General features: G+C 38.7%; 1 protein-coding gene across 2 annotated transcripts; it reads left to right on the top strand.

The window, feature by feature from the left end:
• Positions 1 to 1,022: 1,022 nt before the first annotated feature.
• Positions 1,023 to 24,558, top strand: IL18 (interleukin 18). 2 transcript variants are annotated; one of them, XM_011977001.1, is made up of 6 exons: positions 1,023 to 1,213; positions 12,295 to 12,381; positions 13,711 to 13,722; positions 17,442 to 17,576; positions 19,008 to 19,141; positions 24,287 to 24,558. In XM_011977001.1, the coding sequence occupies exons 2-6, from the start codon at positions 12,303 to 12,305 to the stop codon at positions 24,506 to 24,508; spliced, it is 582 nt and encodes a 193-aa protein (XP_011832391.1). In that variant the 5' UTR covers positions 1,023 to 1,213; positions 12,295 to 12,302; the 3' UTR covers positions 24,509 to 24,558. The 2 variants fall into 2 exon arrangements, with proteins under 2 accessions (XP_011832391.1, XP_011832392.1); XM_011977002.1 differs by lacking the exons at positions 1,023 to 1,213; positions 13,711 to 13,722 and having other exon boundaries at positions 12,303 to 12,381.
• The last annotated feature ends 1,419 nt before the right edge of the window (positions 24,559 to 25,977 follow it).

The following is a 25,977-nucleotide window of genomic DNA, read 5'->3' as shown; positions in this document are numbered from 1 at the left end:
GGTTTTCTCCCGCTCTTTCCCCTCAACTTGGAACACCGTGGACCTTGCTAATTCCCTTCCTAGCAAAGTGATACAGTTTAGCACATGTTCAAGAAAAAAAATGGCTAAGAAATTTTGTTTCCACTAATTATTTTCAAGACTGTGATATTTACACCCTGCTCTTTAAAAGTTACATTTTGTAAGACTATTTTTTAACAAGTTGAACATAAGCCCTAAAAATATGTATCCTTAAATTGTATTTTGAATATTTTAAGTCAGTCTTTGCTATCATTCCAGGAATAGAAAGTTTTAACACTAGAAACTGCAAGTTTGCCCTCTCATCTGAATTTTGGTATCCCTCTCCCCAAGCTTACTTTCTGTTGCAGAAAATTTAAAAATTATTAAATAAAATTCTAATGATGGTATCCATGTGGCTTGCATCTGATATAGCAGATAAAGAAGTTTTATGAAAACGGACTCCTTTTCCACTGAAAAGTAAATCTTAATGGCCTGTATCAACTATCCTTTGACACCATATTGAGCTTGGGAGGAAGGGGAAGTCCGGAATGAGGTTATAAAGTAAAAAAAAATATTTTGCAAAATGTTCCTTCTTTTAAAATGTTATGTTTTAGAAATATTTTAAGTGTTGTAACATTGTAGGAATTACCCCAATAGGACTGATTATTCCGCATTGTAAAATAAGAAAAAGTTTTGTGCTGAAGTGTGACCAGGAAGTCTGAAAATGAAGAGAGACAGATGAGAAAAGAAGATGCTTCTAATGGACTAAGCAGGTGCTTTCTTGAAGTGTTTGTGTGTACTTCAGAAAGAGGTACAGGTTTTGGAAGGCGCAGAGGCCCAACTTTTACAGAAGAAAAGATTTCATGAAAATAGTGATATTACATTAAAAGAAATACTCGTATCCTCTGCCACTTTATTTCAACTTCTATTGCCCTAAGAAAGAGCCTGTTTGAAGGCGGGAACAAGGAGTGCCGGCAGCAGTCTCCTCCCTCCACCTTCTTCCTCATTCTCTCCCGAGCCTGCTGAGCCCTTTGCTCCCCTGGCGACTCCCTGGACAGGCAGCAGGGAGTTGTCTCCCAGTGCGTTTTGCCCTCCTAGCTGCCAACTCTGGCTGCTAAAGCGGCTGCCACCTGCTACAGTCTGTTACACAGCCTCGGGAAGAGGAAAGGGACCTCGGACCTTCCAGATTGCTTTCTCTAGCAAGAAACTGTCACAGGTAAGAAATGTCATTCTTCTTTATTTGGAAAGTCAGCCATGGCAATTAGAGGTAAATAGCTAGAAAAACAATTGAGAGGAATATAAACCATCTAGCATCACTATGATGAGCAATCAGTATCAACATAAGAAATATAAGCAAAGTCAGAGTGAATTTTTTTCTTTTATCAAATATGGGAGAGGATCACTTTAGAGGAGAGGTTCTCAAACTTTTTGCTCTCATGATCCCTTTACACTAGGCGCATCACATGTTAGCATAAGTAACATTTTTAATTAAAGATAACTATGTACTTTTTTTAACAACAACAAAAAAGCATAAAGAGTGACGCTTTTTTATTTTTACAAGTGTTTTAACTGGTTTAATAGAAGCCATATAGAGCCGCTGGATTCTCATTTGCTTTGCATTCAGACTACTGCAATATTGCACAGAATGTAGCCTCTGGTAAACTCTGTTGTTCGCTCATGAGAGAATGAGTGAAAAAGACAAATTATGTCTTAGAATTATTAGAAATAGCTTTCACTTTAGGAACTCCCTGAGAATCGCTGCTTTAGAGTGGTAAAATAAATAGGCTTCTCTTTAAAGGGAATCTCAAGACAGAATCAATTACATTAAAGGCAAACAAAAAATTTGCCCATGGGTAGTCATCTTGTGAAATCTGCCACACCTTTGGACTGGGCTACAATTGGATAATATAGCATTCCCTGGGATAATTTTGTTTCACAGTTAAGGGAAAGGCTGAATAAATATCTCTGTTTGAAGTTGAATAACAAAAATTAGGACCCCCTAAATTTTAGGACACCTGAAATTCCTCTTTTTGCCTATATTCAGCTACTTTGATTTCTGTTAAATCTTCTTTCACCCGAGGTCAGTAGCTCCTGCCCAGAATCTCAGGCAGGCCTGAGCCCAGGAGTTTGAGACCAGCCAGGGCAACATAGTCTCTACAAACTAATTAAAAATTACCTGGGTATGTTGGTGCATGCCTGTAGAACTACTCAGGATTCTGAGGATTGCTTGAGTCCAGGATACTCAAATCTGTGGTGAGTTCAGTCACTAAACAGAGTGAGACTTTCTCAAAAAAAAAAAAAAAAAGTTCCTTCAAAATAACTTTTGTCTGCAATGTTTTCCTATTGCCTATGAGATTAAATTTACTCTTCTACCTGATTTCCAAAGCCTTCCAAAATCTAATCCCACTTTACCCTGTGTTCACTGCAAAACAGCAGGACTGTTCCGGTGCAATCCAGAAATCACAGGCTGGGGGCAGTGGCTCACACCTGTAATCCCAGCACTTTGGAAGGCCAAGGCAGGTGGATTGCTTCAGCTCAGGAGTTCAAGACCAGCCTGGGCAACGATGGCAAACACCCTGTCTCTACAAAAAAATACAAAAATTAACCAGACTTAGTAGTATGTGCCTGTAGTCCCAACTAGAGGCAAGAGGATCACTTGAGCCCAGGAGGTCAAGGCTACAGTGAGCCATGTTCGCTGTGTCACTGCACTCCAGCCTGGGTGACAGAGCAATACCACATCTCAAAAAAAAAGAAAAGAAAAAAAATCACTCTATTCAGTTCACCCCCACCACAACATTGTTTTGATTATCACATAAATGCTGGTCCATTCCCTTCCCTTCTCTATCTATTCAAATCTTTAAGCATTCTTTGAGATTCAATTCAATTCTCCTTTTCAAACTAGGCCATTTAAACTACATCAGTTCCATTTTGATTTTTTGCTTTGAATCTACAGACTCAAAACCAAAAACTTAAAAAGTTATTTTTTAAGTTTTCTTCTACTCTCACCTCTTCCACACTCACATACACGCATTCATAATAAGATGACAAAATGTTCAAGGACAAAATGATTTATAGAACTGAAAAGTTAGGTTTTGATCTTGATGCTGTCAAGACGACTACCTGCCTGATCTCAGGGAATTAGTTATGTAGCATGCTCCCTCATTTCCTCCTATACCTATTCGACAGGATTGGAATTCCACAGCAAGGATAAACGTAATCATAGTTGCTTTTCAAGTTCAAGGCATTTTAACTTTTAATCTAGTAGTATGTTTGTTGTTGTTGTTGTTGTCGTTTGAGACGGAGCCCTGCTCTGTCATCCAGGCTGGAATGCAGTGGCACAAACTCAGCTCACTGCAACCTCCGCCTCATGGATTCATTCAGTTATCCTGCCTCAGCATCCCAAGTAGCTGGGCTACAAGGCACATGCCACCATGCCTGGCTAATTTTTGTATTTTTAGTAAAGACAGGGTTTCACCATGTTGGCCAGGCTGGTCTCGAACACCTGACCTCAAGTGATCCAGCTGCCTTGGCCTCCCGAAGTGCCGGGATTACAGGCGTAAGCCACCGTGCCCCAGCCTAATAGTATGTTTTTAAACTCTTAGTGGCTTAACAATGCTGGTTGTATAATAAACATGCCATAAATATGTATTGTCTTAGAATTATGAAGAAGTGGTTACTAAGCCGTTTGCCACATATCAGTGGTTCTCTCCTTACAGCTTTAACTGGAGTCTAGAATTTCAGGTTGGTAGAGCTGGAACAGACCTTAAAGATTGACTACCCAACTTCCTTGTCCAAATGAGGAAACTGAGACCCTTAAAATTAAGTGACTTGCCCCAGACAAAACTGGAACTCATGTGTCCTCATTTACATCGTGAAATTCTACCATTCACTAGCCTCTGGCTAGTTGTCGAAGTATTGCATAACTAAAAATTTTTTTGTGTTTTAAAGAACAAATTGTCACTGCTTACTCCTGGGAGGATCTTTCTGAGGTGGTTTATAACTCTTAAAAAAAAAAAAAAAAAGTCAATAGTCTGAGAACTTTAGATGAAATAGTCAAAGCATTTTTATCCAATGGATACTATAATTTTCATGGATTACAGTTTAAGCAAAGAAACATGGATGAGAAAGGAAGAGGAAAATTGAGGACAGGAAGAATGGGATTGAGAACACACCACTTGTAATCAGTCATAGCTGTATTGAGAACTAACAAGAAGAATTGTAAGAAAATAAGAATGAAGAATTCAAAATCAACACATGAAATAAAAAAGAAACTACTAGGGAAAAATGGAGAAGACATTAGAAAAAGTATTCTATTTTTAAAAATCTGTTTTCAGGCTTCCCTCCTGTTCTTCCTCCTTCTCATTGGTTTTCAGGTGGAGGGAAAGTTTAAGATAGAAAAGATATATATATTCTACACATCCCTTTCTACACCATTGTCATGGCAACAAGGTTTATCATAGCAAACTTTTATTCATAGAACATTTATTGAGTTCTTACTGTGTGGTAAGCTCTTTCCAGGTGTTGAAGATTCAGGGGGAGAAAAAGACAACTCATTGTCTTAAAACTCAGATGGAAGCTGAACAGACCTATTTTTATTCAAAGTAATCTCCATTCAGGGTAGTAAGAGCTATTTAAGAAGCATGAACAGGTTTGAGTGAGGTGGGACTCTGAGGAGAGAATAATTAGCTAGGAATGAAAGAGCAGAGAAGTTTTCCTAGAGGAACTATTAAAGCTGGAAGTTATGGGATGAGAGATGAGGCAGGGTTTGCAGGCAGGAAAAAAAAAAAAAAAAAAAGCAGGGGAAGGGGAAGTTCTGGCCTGGCAGAGAGAATAACTCTGGCAACAATGGAGGAGAGTCTGGAAGCAAGACAACCAAGTAGAAGAGTATTAATATAGAAGATGCCAGGGGTGATGAGGGCTTGATTTAAGACAGTGCTGTTGGAGACGGAGAGGAGATGCTAAATTCTGGAGACATTTCTGAGTTAGAATCTACAGTATTTATCAGACAAGGGAAAGATTAGACAAAGGAGTTAAGAATGACTCCCAGCTTTCAGTTTTGGGCAGGTAACTAGGACATGTTTTGAAAAGTAATTTATTATATCTCTTACCATTGGAACTATGTATCTGGAGCCAAATTAAAATTTGTGCATTGTATATAACTTTCCCCGCCACCAGTAACTACTACCCTAACTCTTTACTTGGTAGCCAGACTTCCTAAAAGAATAGTTTGTAGTCACTGTCCTTACTTTTCCCCCTCCCATTCTGTCCTAGATATTTGTCCATCTACCATCTGCTGCCTCCACTTTACCCAAACTGTTTTGCAGTTACCCAAAACTTCCTAATTGCCAAATTCAATGAACAAGTTTAAGCTTATATGTAAATTAGAAGCTCTACAGTTTCTGATTTCCAGCAGCTCCTCCTGAAACCCTTTCTCTTTTGACTTCCATGACACATCTCAGATTTACAAAACTGAACTAATTATTTTCCACTTGAGCTGTATTTTCATTCTTTTTTTCTTAATGAATGAGGTAACCACTCAACAAATTGCCCAAGCCAGAAACTACAAAGTCATCCTCAGTTCCTTCTTCTTCCATTTGACCCACAACAGATCAGCTGAAAAATCCTGCTGTTTAGTATTTCTTGAATTCACTACCTTAGTTTATAGCCTCATCAACTCTTAATTGTTAACATTGCTTCTGTAGTTGTTGTCTGAGCTCTGTCCAGTCTTGTTCAATCAGATCCATTATCTTGTTCTTGGTGGTGGTGGTGGTGGTGTTGACACAGAGTTTCGCTCTTGCTGCCCAGGTTGAAGTGCAATGGTGTGATCTCAGCTCACTGCAACCGCACCCTCCTGGGTTCCATCAATTCACCCTCCCGAGTAGCTGGGACTACAGGTATGTGCCACCACACCCTGCTAATTTTGTATTTTTAGTAGAGACAGGTTTTCACCATGTTTGTCAGGCTAGTCTCAAACTCCTGACCTCAAGCGATCCACCCACCTCAGCCTCCCAAAATGCTGGGATTACAGGCATGAGCCACTGCTCACGGCCCACCCAGATCCATTCTTTATGTTGCTTCTAGAGTGAGCTTTTTAGAACACAAATTTGACCATATCTTTCTCCTATTTAAGTCAGCATTTTTTTTTTCAAGAAAAAACAGTTCAAACTCTTTAGCCTGCTCACACAAGGCCTTTGTAGTCTGACCCTTCTTTCCAAGCTTTCATCAAACTATACTGCAAGTTGCATTTTATGTGAATTGAATTAGGCAAAAATATAAAAATTATAGTTTATGTGGGCAAAATGGAAATAATGTTAACTCTTCCAAACAGTTTATCTAGAATGACATAATTTCCAAGCTGGTAGGTCAAATGAGTTATAAACTGTTAACACTATTGCCACATGCAAGTGTCTCTTATACCTGGTAGAATTATCTGCTTCCATGTCAGTATTATGTAAATTAGACTTCAAATAACTCAGAAGTTCTTCAGACATACAGGTTATTATTGTGCTATTTTTTCACATAATTTTAAATAATTTTATATATGATAATGTTATCCAAGTGCTAAGGGATGTATTGTTACTGTTGTGAAAAAAACAAAAAACAAAAAAACTCCAAATAAATATGTTGAAACAAAGGTTACATGCAAGAAAACAATATTTAAAAGGCCAAAGTACCACCATGACAGGCTGTGTGGAGACAGCGGGCTACAAAACACTAGTAATAATGCTGAGAAAGTTGGAAAAAAAAAAGAAAGAATATGCTTTGGTTCTTATAGATTTATGTACTCTAAGAATACCTCCTCTCATACCTTTACGTTTTTGCCAAAGAAAAGTTAACCTTGGCCAGGCACAGTGGCTCACGCCTGTAATCCCAACACTTTGGGAGGCCAAGGTGGGGAGATCGCCTGAGGTCAGGAGTTCGAGACCAGCCTGACCAATATAGAGAAACACCCCCCTTATTACTGAAAAAATACAAAATTAGTCTGGGCGTGGTGACTCACCCCTGTAATCCCAGCACTTTGGGAGGCCGAAGCAGGCAGATCACCTGAGGTCAGGAGTTCAACACCAGCCATGGAGAAACCCCGTCTCTACTAAAAATACAAAATTAGTTGGTTGTGGTGGCGCATGACTGTAATCCCAGCTACTCAGGAGGCTAAGGCAGGAGAATCACTTGAACCCAGGAGGCGGAGGTTGCCGTGGGCTGAGATTACACCATTGCACTCCAGCCTGGGCAACAAGAGTGAAAATGTCTCAAAAAAAAAAAAAAAAGAAAGAAAAAGAACAGAAAAGTTAATCTTGAACTATGTGAGATCTTTAGAAATGCATTCTTTCTGTAAAATGTGACTGCATTTGCCTTATTTATGGTAAAAATGTTGAGGCCTCAAACAACCCACGTTCTCTCAGTCTCCCTGCTGCCTAGCCTTTGTTCACATTGCTGCTTCTTGGTGGAAGCTCTTCCCCTGGCCTTGAAAATGCCTGCTTCTCTTTCAAGGCAGCACAGTCATCACTTCTGTGGTAACGTTCTCCAGCACTATCAAACAGAAAGAATCTTGTAAATTCAGCTCTTACAGCATTCATTATATTATTTTGTAACTCTTTATAGATTCTTCTCTCCCACTAGATTCTGAGTCACTGGAGGGTAGGAGCTAACTACCCTCATTCATGTGTGGTTTGGTCAGCTACTGGCCACATTCCTGATGCATAGCTGATGCTCAAGCCTTAACTGGTGAATCAGCTCAAATATTGTCCTTCTCTAAATCCACTCACTCACTGACTATGTACTGAAAATAGTAAACACCAGTAATTTAATCCAATTTCTGCCGATACTACTTGGTACATTTCAGGTGAATTACTTTAATAAATATGTGTGTATTACATAATATTAAAGTTTGTAGAGAAGATCATGCTAGTCATTATTTCACCAGCTGATAACTAATCAAAACATCGAGTCTCAGGTTAACAAATGTCTGCCTTCTCAGTTAATTCAGTCATTAACAAACACCTCCTGATGCTGATAACAGGGCTGTGTTCAGCAATGAAGCCATAAAGGTAAATAAAGAAAATGCCCTCATGGAGCTCAAAGCCTAGTCATTATTGTTCTGATTTTTAATATTAAAGTTGGTTTGGGTTTTGGTAAAAAATGTTTAGACTTATCTCAGCGATCTTTTCATCCTTTGCTATATTATTTTTCTCTAAGAATCTTCCTTATCCCCTCCTTTAAAAAACTAGGTGATAATTCTAAATTATAAATTTAAATATTATAAATATTTTATAATATTTAATATTTATATTTAAATGTTTGATAAACATTTAAATTTTATAATATTTAAACGTTTATTTAAATTTATTCGTACATCAGTTTTTATTTTATTTAAATCTTTTGGCCAGGCATGGTGGCTCACGCCTATAATCCTAGAACTTTGGGAGGCCACGTCAGGCAAATCACTTGAACTCAGGAGTTCGAGACCAGCCTGGGCAACATGGTGAAACCCCATCTCTACCAAACGTGCTAAAACTTACTTGGGTGTGGTAGCACGCATCTGTAGTCCCAGCTACTTGGGAGGCTAAGATGAGAGAATTGCTCGAACCCAGGTGAGAGGAGTGGGGTGGATGTTGCAATGAGCTGAGATCGCGCCACTGCACTCCAACCTGGGTGACAGAGTAAGACTCCATCTCAAAAAAACAAAAAAAATGTTACTTAAATAAGATAAATTTAATAACCATTCACATTTAGATGAGCATAAGGAACTAAATCTAGATAAAACTGTTAAATAAGGCCTGGGTACAGTGACACATGCCTGTAATCTCAAGCACTTTGGGGGGTCAAGGAGAGAGGATCGCTTGAGTCCAGGAGTTAAAGACCAGCCTGGGCAACATAATGAGATCCCATCTCTATTAAAAAAGAAAATAAACCTGTTAAATAGCCACCAGCTCACAAGTATTTGGGGTCAGCTTAATTTGCATTAAGTTTTTTCAACTGAGTTTTAATTTCCTGTTTATTCTACCATATATGCTTGCTTTTAGATTATCTTAGAAAGAATTTGAGTCAGTTCTCTACCTATGAGCACAGTTTTATGGCTACTCCTCTATGTGCCATTGACAATTGTGACTCACTTACCTTCCTTAGAGCCCCAAACATAACTGCCTTCAGAAACCCAAGGTACTGCTGAATTCTAGTGTAGGGACTTCCTAATCATTTTTGTGGCATGGACTTTCATGGGAAATATGAAGACTGTGGACTCCTTCTCAGAACAATGTTTTTGTAGACATAAAATTAAATGCTTAGCTGTATAAAGAAAACCTATTATATTAGAACAGAGTTATCAAAAAATTTTTACCTCCTTCAAGTTACGCTGTAAGGCTATAGTAACCAAAACAGCCTGGTACTGGTATAAAAACAGACACATATGTCAGTGGAACAGAATAGAGAACCCAGAAATAAAGCCACATACTTAACAGCCAACTGATTTTTAGTAAAGCTGACAGGAACATACAATGGGAAAAGGACACCAGTTTCAATAAATGGTGCTGGGAAAATTGGATAGCTAGGTGCAGAAGGAAAAAAACTGGATCCATGTCTCTCACCATGTACAAAAATCAACTCAAGATGGATTAAAGACTTAAATGTAAGACCTGAAACTATAAAATAGAAAAAAAAAAAAACCTAGGGAAAACTCTTCTGGACATTGGTCTAGATGAAGAATTCATGGCCAGGCCCTGAAAAGCACAGGCAATAAAAACAAAAATAGACATATGGGACTTAATTAAACTAGAAAGCCTTTATACAGCAAAAGAAATAATCAACAGAGTAAATAGACAACCTGCAGAATGGGAGAAAATACTTGCAAACTATACATCTGACAGGGGACTGATAGCTCAAATTTACAAGGAACTCAAACAGCTCAACAACAAAAAAACAAATAATCCTGTCATACAAGTGGCCAACAAGCATGTGAAAAAATGCTTGTCATCACTAATCATCATAGAAATGCAAATTGAAACCACAATGAGATACTATCTTACACCAATCAGAATGGCTGTTTTTACAAAAAAAAAAACATGTTGTTGAGGATGCAGAGAAAAGGGACCACTTATGCACTCTTGGCGGGATGTAAATTTTTAAAACCTCTCTAGAAAATAGTATGGAGATTTCTCAAATGACTGAAAATAGAACTACCCTTTGATCCAGCAATCCCACTACTGCATATCTGCCCAGAGGGAATCATTATATCAAAAAGATACCTGCATTTGTATGTTTATTTACAGCACTATTCACAATAGCAAAGATATAGAATCAACCTAAGTGTTCATCAGCTGATGGTTGGATAAACAAAATATGGTGTGTGTGTATGCATATATGCAATGGAATATTATTCAGCCAGAAGAAAGAATGAAATCATCTCTTTTTCAGCAACATGGATGGAACTGGAGGCCATTATCTTAAGTGAAACAACTCAGACACAGAAAGGCAAATACCTCATGTTCTCACTTATGGGTGGGAGCTAAGTAGTGTGGATCCATAGACAGAGTATAGAATGATAAACAGTAGAGACTCAAAAGGTGGGGGAAGTGAGAGGGAGGTGGATGAGAAATTACTTATTGTATACAAAGTATGTTATTCCAGTGATTGATACAGTAAAAACCCTAACTTCACCACTACTCTATATGTCCATGAAACAAAATTATACTTGTACCCCATAAATTTATACAAGTAAAATAAAAATACAAAAAAACTTGATATGTAAACTTGTCATAATAAGTACAAAGCTGAAAGTAACATGTCTGATAACATGGTTTTAACATTTACTTCTCTGTCAAACACTTCAGTTCACTGAAAGAAAACAGCTTATGATACATCTTTAAGAAAGCATGTTTACATTTGCCTTTTAAACTGGATATGAAACTCATTTAATAAAAAACAATGCAGAAAAGAAAAAATAAATTGTAAATTTAAATATTAATGTTTAATAAGATTTTATTTTATGTAAACTTATTAAATAAAATAAATTTAATAACCATCCACATTTGGATGTGTATAAGGAACTAAATCTAGACAAAACTGTTATATAACACCAACTAACAAGTATTTTGGGATTAACTTAATTCAGATTAATATTTTTTAAACTGAGTTTTAAATTCCTGCTTACTCTACCATACGTGCTGGGCCTCATATTATGCTAGAAAAATTTTGAGCACAGATTTATGAATACTCTCCTGCATACCATTTAATTTAAACAAATTTCGATGCAGCATATATGTGCCTTTTTACCAACATATTAAATAATAAGATCTACTATGAGAACTAAACTTTTGTAATTTCAAAGTAGTAATGAGTTTAAACCATTTTCAAGATCTCTGCAATAATTGTAGCACAATAGAAAATAGGTATTTCTATTAATGACAGAGTCACACGTACTACTAATAATACTGTGGTTTGTTTCCTGCAACTAATCATGGAAGGAATGCTAAATTTCAGAAGTTGGTGAAAATACATGTGTATTTTTTCCCCATCCAAGTTCACAGATTTCTCACGCTGAGAATTCCTATTCCATAACAAAATTCTGGAAACCTGCACGCCATATTGAAAGAGGGGCAGAAAGGAAGAACAAAGAGGATTTAAAATTTTTTCAAATCCTGTATACCTTGATTTTACAGCAAGATTGTGATTATATATTACCTGTGTTAAAAAACATAGTATAATCTAGACTCCAGATCAAAAACCACTGCTGCTCAGGGAGAAAGGGCCATCAAATGCCAGAGCCCTGCAGCCTTCTCCCACCCTGCCTGTACCCTCAGGTGGAAGCACTTTTTTAATCATTGTTTCACCTTTAGCACTTTGACAATGAAGTCACAAACCTTCAGCCTCTCACCCGTAGGAACCCACTGTTGTAAGAGAAGGATGAAGCCCGTCCTTCCTAAAAGGCAGGATTAGATGTGTTTCTGGCATCCTCAGATGAAGCTGTATTTATATTGAATAATATATTTATATTTCTCAAGGAATATTTATATTTCTCAAGGAATACTAGAATAATGATTCAGTTCAGTAGTGGGCCATTTATCTACCCTATATAATATTGTTTAATGAGAAAATGCTTTCTGTATTCCAAATATCTGATGATTTGTAAGAGAACATTTAAACATAGGTATTCATAAGCTGAAACTTCTGGCATTTATTAAATGTCAAGATTGTTCATCAGTATACTAGGTGATTAACTGACCACTGAACTTGAAGGTAGTATAAAGTAGTAGTAAAATGTACAATCATTGTCTCTTAACAGATGCTCTTTGCTTTCATTAGGAATAAAGATGGCTGCTGAACCAGCAGAAGACAATTGCATCAATTTTGTGGCAATGAAATTTATTGACAGTACGCTTTACTTTATAGGTAAGGCTAATGCCATAGAACAAATACCAAGTTCAGATAAATCTATTTAACTAGAAAAGATGTTGTGAGGTGAACTGTTAAGTGATTCTTTTTGTCACCAAATTTTATTGTAATATTAATGGCTCTTAAAAAAATAGTGGAACTCTAGAAATTAACCATAACATGTCCAAGGTCTCAGCACTTTGTCACACCACATGTCCTGGCACTTTAATTAGCAGTAGCTCACTCTTCAGGTGGCAGTAAGTGCACATCATGAAAATCCCAGTTTTCATGGGAAAATCCCAGTACAAAACTGGGTGCATGCAGGAAATACAATTTCCCAAAGCAAATTGGCAAATTATGTAAGAGATTCTCTAAATTTAGAGTTCTATGAGTTACACCATTTTATGTAAATATGTTTCACAAGTAAAAATTGATTCATTTTTTTTTTCCTGTTGCCCAGGCTGGAGTGCAGTAGCCTGATCTCTGCTCACTGCAACCTCCACCTCCTGAGTTCAAGCGATTCTCCTGCCTCAGCCTTCTGAGTAGCTGGGACTACAGGTGCATCCCACCACACCTGGCTAATTTTTTGCATTGTTAATAGAGACAGCATTTTGCCATGTTGGCCAGGCTGGTCTTGAACTCCTGACCTCAGATGATCCTCCTGCCTCAGCCTCCCAAAGTGCTGGGATTATAGGCATGAACCACCACACATGGCCTAAAAATTGCTTTTTATGATTAATCTTCTGTGAACAATACGGCTTCATTTGAAAGTTTGCCTTCATTTGAAACCTTCATTTAAAAGCTTGGACAACAAAGTGAGACCCCATCTCTACAAAAAATTGAAAAAAATTACCTGTGGACACCGCCTACCTTCTTCAGAGGCTGAAGCAGGAAAATCACTTGAGCCTAGGAATTCGAGCCTGCACTGAGCTATGATCCCATCCCTACACTCCAGCCTGCATGACAGTAGACCCTGTCAAAAAAAAAAAAAAACCTTCAGAAAAAATTCTTAGGTGACTTTTCTTAGATGACTTTCCATTTAAGCAATAAATTCAAAAGTAAAATCTCTCATTTTATAAAATTTATTTTTAGTTACATATTGAAATTTTTAAACCCTGGGTTTAAGTTTTATGTCTAAATTACCTGAGAACACACTAAGTCTAATAAGCTTCATTTTATGGGCCTTTTGGATGATTATATAATATTCTGATGAAAGCCAAGACAGACCGTTACTATAAAAATAAGAGTTTAAGAGGAGTAACAAAAGTAAAAACTAGAATGAGATGAAATTCTGAGTCGAAATACAAAATTTTACATATTCTGTTTCTCTTTTTTTCCCCCTCTTAGCTGAAGATGATGGTAAAGTATAAATGAATTTATTTTTCTTTGCAAACTAAGTATCTGCTTGAGACACATCTATATCAACATTGTCAGCTGAGGAAAAAAATGGTTCACGTGATAGCCATCTTTTTGGAAAGCCCATCTACCCTCAAAGGAATGTGGACTCAGTAGCACAGCTTTGGAATGAAGATGGTCATAAGAGATACAAAGAAGAACCTCTAGCAAAAGATGCTTCTCTACGTCTTAAAACATTTTCCAGCTCTTAGAACGTACAAAATAGACTTTGCCTGTTTCATAGGTCCTAAGATTAGCAGGGAGTCATGGATTCTGTTGCCGGTGGGGAGGCATTGCATAGGAAAAGGGGATTGAAGCATTAGAATTGTCCAAAATCAATAACACCTCATCTCAGAAATGCTTTGGGAAGAAGCCTGCGATGCTCCTGGATTGATGGCGACGGGAGGGCAGAAAATTCTGGAAGTAGAGGAGATAGGAATGGGTGGGGCAAGAAGACCACATTCAAAGGCCAAGATCTGAAAGAAACCATGGCATTTATGATGAATTCATGGTAATTCAGCATGGAAGTAGAGTAGGAGTAGGAGAATAATGAGAGAAGCTAGAGTGATAAACAGGGTGTAAAGCAAGACATTCTCTTGCTCCAAGATATGAAATTTGGACTTTATCTTGGAGATACTAGGGTTAATTAAGCACAATATGTATTAGCTAGGGTAAAGATTAGTTTGTTGTAACAAAGACATCCAAAGACACAGTAGCTGAATAAGACAGATAATTTTTTCTCAAAGTCTAAGTAGGCAGCTCCGAAGTAGTATGGCTGGAAGCAACCTGATGATATTGGGACCCCAACTTTCTTCAGTCTTGTTACCCATCATCCCCCAGTTGTTTATCTCATACACATAGTTGAAAATCATCATACTTCCTGGGTTCATATCCCAGTTATCAAGAAAGGGTCAAGATAAGAGAAGTCAGGCTCATTCCTTTCAAAGACTCTAATTGGAAGTTATATACATCAATTCCCCTCATATTCCATTGACTAGAATCTAATCACATGACCACACCAAGTGCAAGGAAATCTGGAAAATATAATCTTTATTCCAGGTAGCCATATGACTCTTTAAAATTCAGAAATAATATATTTTTAAAAATATCATTCTGGCTTTGGTATAAAGAATTAATGGTGTGGGGTGAGGAGGACAAAATTAAAGGTTGAGAGGCTATTTTAGTTCTTACAAGAAATGATGGTGTCATAAATTAAGGTAGACATAATGGAGTGCTGATGAGGAGCTGTGAATGGATTTTAGAAACACTTGAGAGAATCAGTAGGACATGATTTAAAGTTAGATTTGGAAAGGAGAAGAAAGTAGAAAAGATGATGCCTACATTTTTCACTTGGGCAATTTGTACCATTCAATGAAATAGGAAACACAGGAGGAAGAGCAGGTTTTGGTGTATACAAAGAGGAGGATGGATGACACATTTAGTTTTGGATCTGAGATATCTGTGGAACATCCTAGTGGAGATGTCCAATAAACTCTTCTACATGTGGTTCTGAGCTCAGGACAAAGATTTGGGCTGGAGATAGAGATATTGAAGGCTTATGCATAGAAATGGCATCTGAATCTATAGAAATAAAAAGACAAATCAGAGGAAATGTGTAGAGTGAGAGAGTAAAAGCCAAGTACTAAACTGAGAGGAATACCTACATTTAAAGGATGCAGTAGAAAGAGAAGCTAATAAAGAACAGAGAGCAGACTAACCAAAAAGGAAGAAGAAGAACCAAGAGAATTCCACTGACTCCCAGGAGAGCATTTTAAGATTGAGGGGATAGGAGTTGTGTTGAATTTTGCAGCCTTGAGAATCAAGGGCCAGAACACAGCTTTTAGATTCAGCAACAAGGAGTTTGGTGATCTCAGTGAAAGCAGCTTGATGGCGAAATGGAGGCAGAGGCAGATTGCAATGAGTGAAACAGTGAATGGAAAGTGAAGAAAGGATACAGACAATTCTTGCTAAAAGCTCGGCTGTTAAAAGGAGGAGAGAAACAAGACTAGCTGCAAAGTGAGATTGGGTTGATGGAGCAGTTTTAAATCTCAAAATAAAGAGCTTTGTGCTTTTTTGATTATGAAAATAATGTGTTCATTTTATAACTAATTCAGGCAATGAAAAAAGATAATAGGCCGGGCACGGTGGCTCAAGCCTGTAATCCCAGCACTTTGGGAGGCCGAGACGGGCGGATCACGAGGTCAGGAGATCGAGACCATCCTGGCTAACACGGTGAAACCCCGTCTCTATTAAAAAAAATACAAAAAACTAGCTGGGCGTGGTGGCGGGCGCCTGTAGTCCCAGCTACTGGGGAGGCTGAGGCAGGAGAATGGCGTAAACCTGGGAGGCGGAGTTTGCAGTGAGCTGAGATCCGGCCACTGCACTCCAGCCTGGGCGACAGAGCGAGACTCTGCCTCAGAAAAAAAAAAAAAAGAAAAAAGATAATAATATGAAAGATAAAAATATAAAAACCACCCAGAAATAATCATAGCTACCATTTTGATGCAATATTTCAATATTTCTACACTTCTTTCTATATATATATATGGAAGAAATGCTTATATTTTTATTAAAAGGGATTGTACTATACCTAAGCTGCTTTTTCTAGTTAGTGATATATATGGACATCTCTCCATGGCAACGAGTAATTGCAGTTATATTAAGTTCATGATATTTCACAATAAGGGCATATCTTTGCCCTTTTTATTTAATCAATTCCTAATTGGTGAATGTTTGTTTCTAGTTTATTTTTATTAACAATGTTCCCATAAGCATTCCTGTACAAAAATGTTCACACATTTGTGTGACTTTTTCTTTAGGATAAAACCCAGGAGGTAGAATTGCTGGGTTAATAGAAGAGAAAGGATGATTGGCAAATCAAAACTTCAGTAGTGGGTACATGCCGAGCACAAATGGGATCAACCTTAGATACCAGCAATGGCACCTTTGCATTTCCCCTTGGGACAAGAGAGAGAGGAAATAACTGGTACTGCCAGAGTTAAATTTGTACGTAGAGTAGCAGGAAATCATTTGCTGAAAATGAAAACAGAGATGATGCTGTAGAGGCCCTGAAGAGAGTAAACAAAATTTGAAATTGCGGCTATCAACTATGGAAGAGAGTGCTGAACTGGAAAACAAAAGAAGTATTGACAATTGATATGCTTGTAACAGCACTGATTCGAACACTTGTGCCATTGTTCGCCAGCAGCACTCAGCAGCCAAGTTTGGAGTTTTGTAGCAGGAAGACAAATAAATTAGGGATTTAATATCCTGGCAAAATGGTGGACAAAATGAACTCTGAGGTCCAGCTGCACAGGGAAGAAAGGGAAGACAGGAAGAGGTTAGAGAGGAAATACAAGAGTCAGAAGACTGGAAGATGTTGTGAAACTTAAGAACACATAGAGTTGGAGTAAAAGTGTAAGAAAACTAAAAGGGTAAAAGACTGGTCAGAAAGTAGGATATTTGAAGTTAACACTTCAGTGGCAGAGTAGTTCTGAATGGTAACAAGAAATTGAGTGTGCCTTTGAGAGTAGGTTAAAAAACAATAGGCAACTTTATTGTAGCTACTTCTGGAACAGAAGATTGTCATTAACAGTTTTAGAAAACTAAACTATATAGCATACTTATTTGTCAATTAACAAAGAAAGTTTGTGTTTTTTAATGAGATTTCATGTTTGTTGTAGAAAACCTGGAATCAGATTACTTTGGCAAGCTTGAATCTAAATTATCAATCATAAGAAATTTGAATGACCAAGTTCTCTTCATTGACCAAGGAAATCGGCCCCTATTTGAAGATATGACTGATTCTGACTGTAGAGGTATTTTTTTTAATTCGCAAAGGTAGAAATGACTAGCTACTTCTTCCCATTCTGTTTTACTGTTTACATTTTTCCGTGCTAGTCCCAATCCTTAGATGAAAAGTCACAGGAGTAACAATAATTTCACTTACAAGAAACTTTATGAGGCATCCATGTTTTTTAGTTGGGGTAAAAAAATGCATACAATAAGACATTGCTAGGGGTCATGCCTCTCTGAGCCTGCCTTTGAATCACCAATCCCTTTATTGTGATTGTACTCACTGTTTAAAACCTCTATAGTTGGATGCTTAATCCCTGCTTGTTACAGCTGAAAATGCTGATAGTTTTAAAAATATTAAAGATAAATACACACGCATTTCAAATGAGTCTGTCTTCCCCCAGAAATTTAGAGTACAATAGAAAAAGATTAAGTTGCCAGGTGTGGTGGCATCTATCTGTAATCCTAGCTACCTGGGAGGCTCATGCAGGAGGATTGCTTGAGGCCAGGACTTTGAGACTGTCGTACACGATGATCGTGCCTGTGAATAGCCACTGCGCTCTTGCCTGGGTGATATAGAGACCTTGTCTGTAAAATAAAAAATAAAATAAAATAAAAAAACTTTAAAAAAAAAAAGAAAATGATCAAGTCTACTGTGCCTTCCAAAATATGAATTCCAAATACCAAAGTTAGGCTAAGTTGAAGCAGTGAATGTGCGTTCTTTAAAAATACTGAATACTTACCTTAACATGTATTTTAAATATTTTATTTAGCATTTACAAGTTAAAAACAATCTTTTAGAATTCATATCTTTAAAATACTCAAAAAAGTTGCAGCATGTATGTTGTAACACACATTAAACTGTGGGCTTGTTTGTTTGTTTGTTTGAGACACAGTTTCACTCTGTCACCCAGGCTTAAGTACACTGCAGTGGTGCGATCTCGGCTCACTACAACCTGCGCTTCTAGGTTCAATCAATTCTCATGCCTCAGCCTCCCAGCCTCAGTAGCTGGGACTACAGGCATGCACCACGTACACCCAGCTAATTTTTGTATTTTTAGTAGAGTTGAGGTTTCACCATGTTGGCCAGGCTGGTCTCAAACCCCTGACCTCAAGTGATCTGCCTGCCTCAGCCTCCCAAACAAACAGACAACCCCACAGTTTAATATGTGTTACAACGCACATGCTGCAACTCTTTTGAGTATTTTAATGATAGGGATTCTAAAAGGTTGTTTTTAACTTTTCAATGCTGGGATTACAGGTACGAGCCACTGTGCCAGGCCTGAACTGTGTTTTAAAAAATGTCTGACCAGCTGTACGTAGTCTCCTGCAGACTGGCCAAGTCTCAAAGTGGGAACAGGTGTATTAAGGACTATCCTTTGGTTAAATTTCCACAAATGTTCCTGTGCAAAAATTCTTCTAACTAGAGTTCTCGTTTATCGTATTTATTTCAGATAATGCACCCCGGACCATATTTATTATAAATATGTATAAAGATAGCCAGCCTAGAGGTATGGCTGTAGCCATCTCTGTGAAATGTGGGAAAATTTCAACTCTCTCCTGTGAGAACAGAATTATTTCCTTTAAGGTAAGACTGAGCCTTACTTTGTTTTCAATCATGTTAATATAATTAATATAATTAGAAATAGAACATTATTTCTAATGTTAATATAAATAATATAATTAGAAAACTCAAATATCCTCAGACCAACATTTTGCCTAAAACAGAAATAACAAGAAGCAGAGAACCATTAAAATGAATACTTACTAAAAAGTATCAAACTCTTTTATTTTTATTTTTATTTTTTTTTTATTTTATTTATTTTTTTTTGAGACGGAGTCTCACTCTGTCGCCCAGGCTGGAGTGCAGTGGCCGGATCTCAGCTCACTGCAAGCTCCGCCTCCCGGGTTTACGCCATTCTCCTGCCTCAGCCTCCCGAGTAGCTGGGACTACAGGTGCCCACCACCTCGCCCGGCTAGTTTTTTGTATTTTTTAGTAGAGACGGGGTTTCACCGTGTTAACCAGGACGGTCTCGATCTCCTGACCTCGTGATCCGCCCGCCTCGGCCTCCCAAAGTGCTGGGATTACAGGCTTGAGCCACCGCGCCTGGCCCCAAACTCTTTACCTATCGTGATAACGATGGTTTTTCTGAGCCTGTCACAGGGAGGAGGAGATACAATACTTGTTTTATGACCTGCATCTCCTGAATAATCAGTCTTTATACAAATAATAATATAGAACACATATGTGAGTTATACATTTAAGAATAACATGTGACTTTCCAGAATAAGTTCTGCTATGAAGAATGAAGCTAATTATCCTTCTATATTTCTACTCCTTTGGAAATCATAATACTATTTTAATCTGTAGTTGTTTTGTTCCTGATCCTTAGTCTAAGTCTCAAACATAAGCTTCAGCTTCCAGTTGATGTATGTTATTTTTAATGTTAATCTAATTGAATAAAATTTATGAGATCAGCTGTAAAAGCAATGCTATAATAATCTGAAAGCCAGGTATAAAGTATTTCTGGCCTCTACTTTTTCTCTATTATTCTCCATTATTTTTCTCTATTTCCTCCATTATTGTTAGATAAACCACAATTAATTATAGCTACAGACTGAGCTAGAAAAATTTCCTCCCAGTAAGAGTAGCCAGGGATGCTTAGAAATTGGCAATGCTTCAGAGGAGAATTCCATGTCATGAAGACTCTTTTTGAGTGGAGATTTGCCAGTAAATAACTGCTTTCATGCCCACCCAGTCCCCACTAAAAGACAGTTAGGATATGACCTTAGTGAAGGTACCAAGGGGCAATTTGGGAGGGAGAAAAAAGCCACTCCAAAATATAATCCAAGTGAGAACAGTGCATATGCAACAGATACAGCACCCAGACAAATCCCTCAGCCATCTCCTTCCAACCAGAGTGCCACCCCTTCAGGTGACAATTTGGAGTCCCCATTCTAGACCTGATAGGCAGGCAGCTTAGTTATCAAAATGGCATAAGACGCCTGGGATGGAAGGGTAGGGTGCAAGGGGTTAAGCATGCTGTTACTGAGCAACATAATTAGAAGGGAAGGAGATGGCCAAGCTCAAACTATGTGGGATAGAGGAAAACTCAGCGCAGAGGCAGATTCAGAAACTGGGATAAGTCCAAACCTATAGGTGGATTCTTGTTGGGGGAGACTGGTGACAAGGTTAAGAAGATGGAAATAATGCTTGGCACTTAGTAGGAACTGGGCAAATCCATATTTGGGGGAGCCTGAAGCTTATACAATTTTGATGGTCCTTTTAAAGAAAAAGAACGTGGCTGGGCGTGGTGGCTCATGCCTGTAATCCCAGCACTTTTGGAGGCCGAGGTGGGCAGATCACCTGAATTCAGGAGTTCAAGACCAGCCTGACCAACATGGAGAAACCCCATCTCTACTAAAAACACAAAATTAGCTGGGCGTGGTGGCGCATGCCTGTAATTCCAGCTGCTCGGGAGGCTGAGGCGGGAGACTCTTTTGAACCTGGGAGGCATAGGTTGCGGTGAGCCGAGATCGTGCCATTGCACTCCAGTCTGGGCAACAAAAGCGAAACTCAGTCTCAAAAAAAAAAAAAAGAATGTAAAATTACCAAAGGCGTAAGCTTAATAATTTAATTCAACTTTTAAAAAGGGTGGGTGAGGGGTGGCTTGAAGAGATCTGTGCAAATGAGGGAATCTGACATTGAAGCTTCATCAGCATCATAGCAAATGTGCTTCTGGAAGGAACTCAGTAAATATTGGAGGGAGGGAGAGAGCGAGGGGTGGACTAGGACCAGTTTTAGCCCTTGTCTTTAATCCCTTTTCCTGCCACTAGTAAGGATCTTAGCAGTGGTTATAAAAGTGGCCTAGGTTCTAGATAATAAGATACAACAGGCCAGGCACAGTGGCTCATGCCTATAATCCTAGCACTTTGGGAGGGCAAGGCGAATGTCTCACTTGAGATCAGGAGTTCAAGACCAGCCTGGCCAACATGATGATACCTCGTCTCCACTAAAAAAAAAAAAAAAAAAAAAAAATTAGCCAGGCATGGTGGCATGTACCTGTAATCCCAGCTACTCGTGAGCCTGAGGCAGGAGAATCGCTTGAATTCAGGAGGCGTAGGCTGCAGTGAGCCGAGATCGCACCACTGCACTCCAGCCTGGGCGACAGAATGAGACTTCATCTCAAAAAAAAGAAAAAGATAAAAAGACACAACTGGCTGCCCTAATGTGCTCACCTTTCACTGTTGATTACTAGCTATAAAGTCCTATAAAGTTCTCTGGTCAAGAACCTTGACAACACAAAGAGGGATTTGCTTTGAGAGGTTACTGTCAGTGTCTGTTTCATATATATACATATATACGTATATATGTATCTATATCCAGGCTTGGCCAGGGTTCCCTCAGACTTTCCAGTGCACTTGGGAGATCTTAGGTCAATATCAACTTTCCCTGGATTCAGATTCAACCCCTTCTGAAGTAAAAAAAAAAAAAAAAAAAAATCCTTTGCCCCTTGGAGCACTCAAGTTTCACCAGGTAGGGCTTTCCAAGTTGGGGGTTCTCCAAGGTCACTGGGATTGCTTTCACATCCATTTGCTATGTGCCTTCCCTATGATGGCTGGGAGTGGTCAACATCAAAACTAGGAAAGCTACTGCCCAAGGATGTCCTTACCTGTATTCTGAAAAGTGCAATAACTGTGATTAAAGAGATCGCCTGTTCTACCTACCCACACTCTCACGTCTCAGTTTCAACTGTAACTGTCTTTTTTATTTTATTTATTTTATTTTATTTTATTTATTTATTTATTTTTTGAGACAGAATCTCGCTCTGTCGCCCAGGCTAGAGTGCAGTGGCACGATCTCGGCTCACTGCAAGCTCTGCCTCCTGGGTTCACGCCATTCTCCCACCTCAGCCTCCCAAGTATCTGGGACTACAGGCACCCACCACCACGCCCAGCTAATTTTTTGTATTTTTCGTAGAGACGGGGTTTCACTGTGTTAGCCAGGATGGTCTCGATCTCCTGACCTTGTGATCCGCCCATCTTGGTCTCCCAAAGTGCTGAGATTACAGGCGTGAGCCATCGCGCCTGGCTCAACTGTAACTTTCTATACTGGTTCATCTTCCTCTGTAATGTTACTAGAGCTTTTGAAGTTTTGGCTATGGATTATTTCTCACTTATACATTAGATTTCAGATTAGTTCCAAATTGATGCCCACAGCTTAGGGTCTCTTCCTAAATTGTGGTATATTGTAGACAGCTGCAGAAGTGGGTGCCAATAGGGAAACTAGTTTATACTTTCATCAACTTAGGACCCACACTTGTTGGTGAAGAACAAAGGTCAAGAGTTATGACTATCGATTCCACAACTGATTGAGAAGTTGGAGGTAACTCCCCAGCCTCCACCGCCCAGAGTCTTTCAGGCATCTTAGGAGGATGAAGAAATGCTATTTTAATTCTGGAGGTTTCTCTATCAGTGCTTGGGATCATGGGAATCTGTGCTGCCATGAGGCCAAAATTAAATCCAAAACATCTACTGGTTCCAGGATTAACATGGAAGAAACATAGGTGGTGCCCACATGTTCTGATCCATCCTGCAAAATAGACATGCTGCACTAACAGGAAAAGTGCAGGCAGCACTACCAGTTGGATAACCTGCAAGATTATAGTTTCAAGTAATCTAACCATTTCTCACAGGACCCTATTCTGTAACTGAAACATACAGGAATCTGCATTTGGCCTTCTAGGGCAGGACCCAGCCAAGTAGACCATATTCAGGACAGAAATTCAAGACTGCCATGGAACTGGAGTACTTGGCAGGGAGACAGAGTCAAGGACTGCCAACTGAGCCAATACAGCAGGTTTATACAGGAACCCAGGCCCTAGCCCTACAACAAGTATTGGGTCTATTCACCATCAGTTTTAATTTCAGGCTCCACTGAAAGAGTAAGCTAAGATTCCTGGCACTTCCTGTCTCTCTCACAGTTGGCTCAGAAATGAGAACTGGCCAGGCTAGGCATGGTGGCTTACACCTGGAATCCCAGCACTTTGAGAGGCCGAAGTGGGAGGATCACTTGAGGCCAGGAGTTCAAGACCAGCCTAGGCAACAAAGTGAGGTACCCCCGACCCCTTCTCTACAAAAATAAATTTTAAAAATGAGCCAAATGTGGTGGCACGTACTTACAGTCCCAGCTACTCAGGAGGCTGAGGCAGGGGGATTGCTTGAGCCCAGGAGTTCAAGGCTGCAGTGAGCTATGATTTCACCACTGCACTTCAGGCTGGGCAACAGAGCGAGACCCTGTCTCAAAGCAAAAATAAAAGGAAACTAGAACTAGCCTAAATTTATGGGAGGAGATCATCAATGTCTTTAGTTGTGAATGGTTATAGAGGACAGGAACTGACATTAGCCCAAAAAGCTTCTGGTCTTTGCTGGAACTCTACTTCATCTTGAGCAAATGTGGACACCACTCAATGGGAGAGGAGAGAAGTAAGCTGTTTGATGGACAGAGGAAAACTAGAGTCCTGGACCTGAATATGCATCCCATGACAGGGAGAATAGGAGATTCGGAGTTAAGAAGGAGAGGAGGTCAGTATTGCTGTTCAGAGATTTTTTTGTGTAACTCTTGAGAAGCAAAACTACTTTTGTTCTGTTCAGTAACATACTTCAAAACAAACTTCATATATTCAAATTGTTCATGTCCTGAAATAATTAGGTAATGTTTTTTTCTCTATAGGAAATGAATCCTCCTGATAACATCAAGGATGCGAAAAGTGACATCATATTCTTTCAGAGAAGTGTCCCAGGACATGATAATAAGATGCAATTTGAATCTTCATCATACGAAGGATACTTTCTAGCTTGTGAAAAAGAGAGAGACCTTTATAAACTAATTTTGAAAAAAAAGGATGAATTAGGGGATAGATCTATAATGTTCACTGTTCAAAACGAAGACTAGCTATTAAAATTTCATGCTGGGCACGGTGGCTCACACCTGTAATCCCAGCCTCAGAGGTCAGGAGTTCAAGACCAGCCTGACCAACCAACATGGTGAAACTTCGTCTCTACTAAAAATACAAAAAATTAGCTGGGTGTGGTAACCCATGCCCACAATCCCAGCTACTCGAGAGGCTAAGGCAGGAGAATCACTTGAACCCGGGAGGCAGAGGTTGTGGTGAGCCACAAATGCGCCATTGCACTCCAGCCTGGGCAACAAGAGCAAAACTCCATCTAAATATATACATACATACATACATACATACATACAAATTTCGTAATGTAAACTGTCTGAATTTTTATGTTTAGAAAGATTATGAGATTCTTAGTCTATAATTGTAATGGTGAAACAAAATAAATACTGGTCTTGAAAAACATCATTAAGAAATGAATGAACTTTCACAAAAGCTAACAGACTTTCCCTTATTTAAGTCAATAAAATATTTGCATGTTTAAAAACTTCATAGTTTGAAAACATTCTACATTGTTAATTGGCATATTAATTATACTTAATATAATTATTTTTGAAGCTTTTGGGTTATTAGTCCTAATGACAAAAGATATTGATATTTGAACTTTCTTTCTTTTTTTTTTTTTTTTTGAGATGGAGTCTTGCTCTGTCGCCCAGGCTGGAGTGCAGTGGCCGGATCTCAGCTCACTGCAAGCTCCGCCCCCTGAGTTCACTCCATTCTCCTGCCTCAGCCTCCTGAGTAGCTGGGATACAGGCGCCCGCCACTTCACCCGGCTAGTTTTTTATATTTTTTAGTAGAGACGGGGTGTTAGCCAGGATGGTCTTGATCTCCTGACCTCATGATCCGCCCGTCTCGGCCTCCCGAAGTGCTGGGATTACAGGCTTGAGCCACCGTGCCCGGCCTGAACTTTCTAATTTTTAAGAATATCATTAAAACCATCAAGATTTTTATAAGGAGGCCACTTCACTTAACGAATTTCTGAATTTCTTCCAAAGTCAGTATATTTTTAAAATTCAGTTTGATCCTGAATCCAGCAACATATAAAAGGGATTATATACTCTGGCCAACTGACATCCCAGGAATGCACAGATGGTTTAATATCCTAAAATCAATTAACATAACATACTATATTAATAAAGTATCAAAACCATATTCTCATCTTTTTTCACAATTCCTTGGTTACACTATCATCTCAATAAATGCAGAAAAAGCATTTGACAAAATCCAATTCATAATAAAAATTCTCAAACTTGAAAGAGAACATGATAAAGGCATCTATGAAAGACCTACAGCTAATATCATACTTAATGATGAAAAACTGAATTATTTTACCCTAAGATCGGGAATAATGCAAGCATGTCAGCTCTTGCAACTTCTGTTCAACATCGTACTGGATGTACTAGCCAGGGCAACCATACAAGAAGTAAAAATAAAAGGCATCCAGATTAGAAAGGAAGTC

The sequence above is a fragment of the Mandrillus leucophaeus genome, unplaced genomic scaffold (assembly GCF_000951045.1).
Source record: "Mandrillus leucophaeus isolate KB7577 unplaced genomic scaffold, Mleu.le_1.0 Scaffold172, whole genome shotgun sequence".
In the NCBI taxonomy this organism is placed as follows: domain Eukaryota; kingdom Metazoa; phylum Chordata; class Mammalia; order Primates; family Cercopithecidae; genus Mandrillus; species Mandrillus leucophaeus.
The sequence above is the reverse complement of the archived record's forward strand: the minus strand, read 5'-3'. Positions and strand labels throughout refer to the sequence as shown.

Excerpts from the sequence above, each read along its gene's own strand:
- IL18 (XM_011977001.1), top strand. The coding sequence starts at position 12,303 with ATGGCTGCTGAACCAGCAGAAGACAATTGCATCAATTTTGTGGCAATG. Across the intron at positions 17,577-19,007 it reads GACTGATTCTGACTGTAGAG|ATAATGCACCCCGGACCATA; the intron begins GTATTTTTTTTA and ends TATTTATTTCAG. Across the intron at positions 19,142-24,286 it reads ACAGAATTATTTCCTTTAAG|GAAATGAATCCTCCTGATAA; the intron begins GTAAGACTGAGC and ends TTTTCTCTATAG.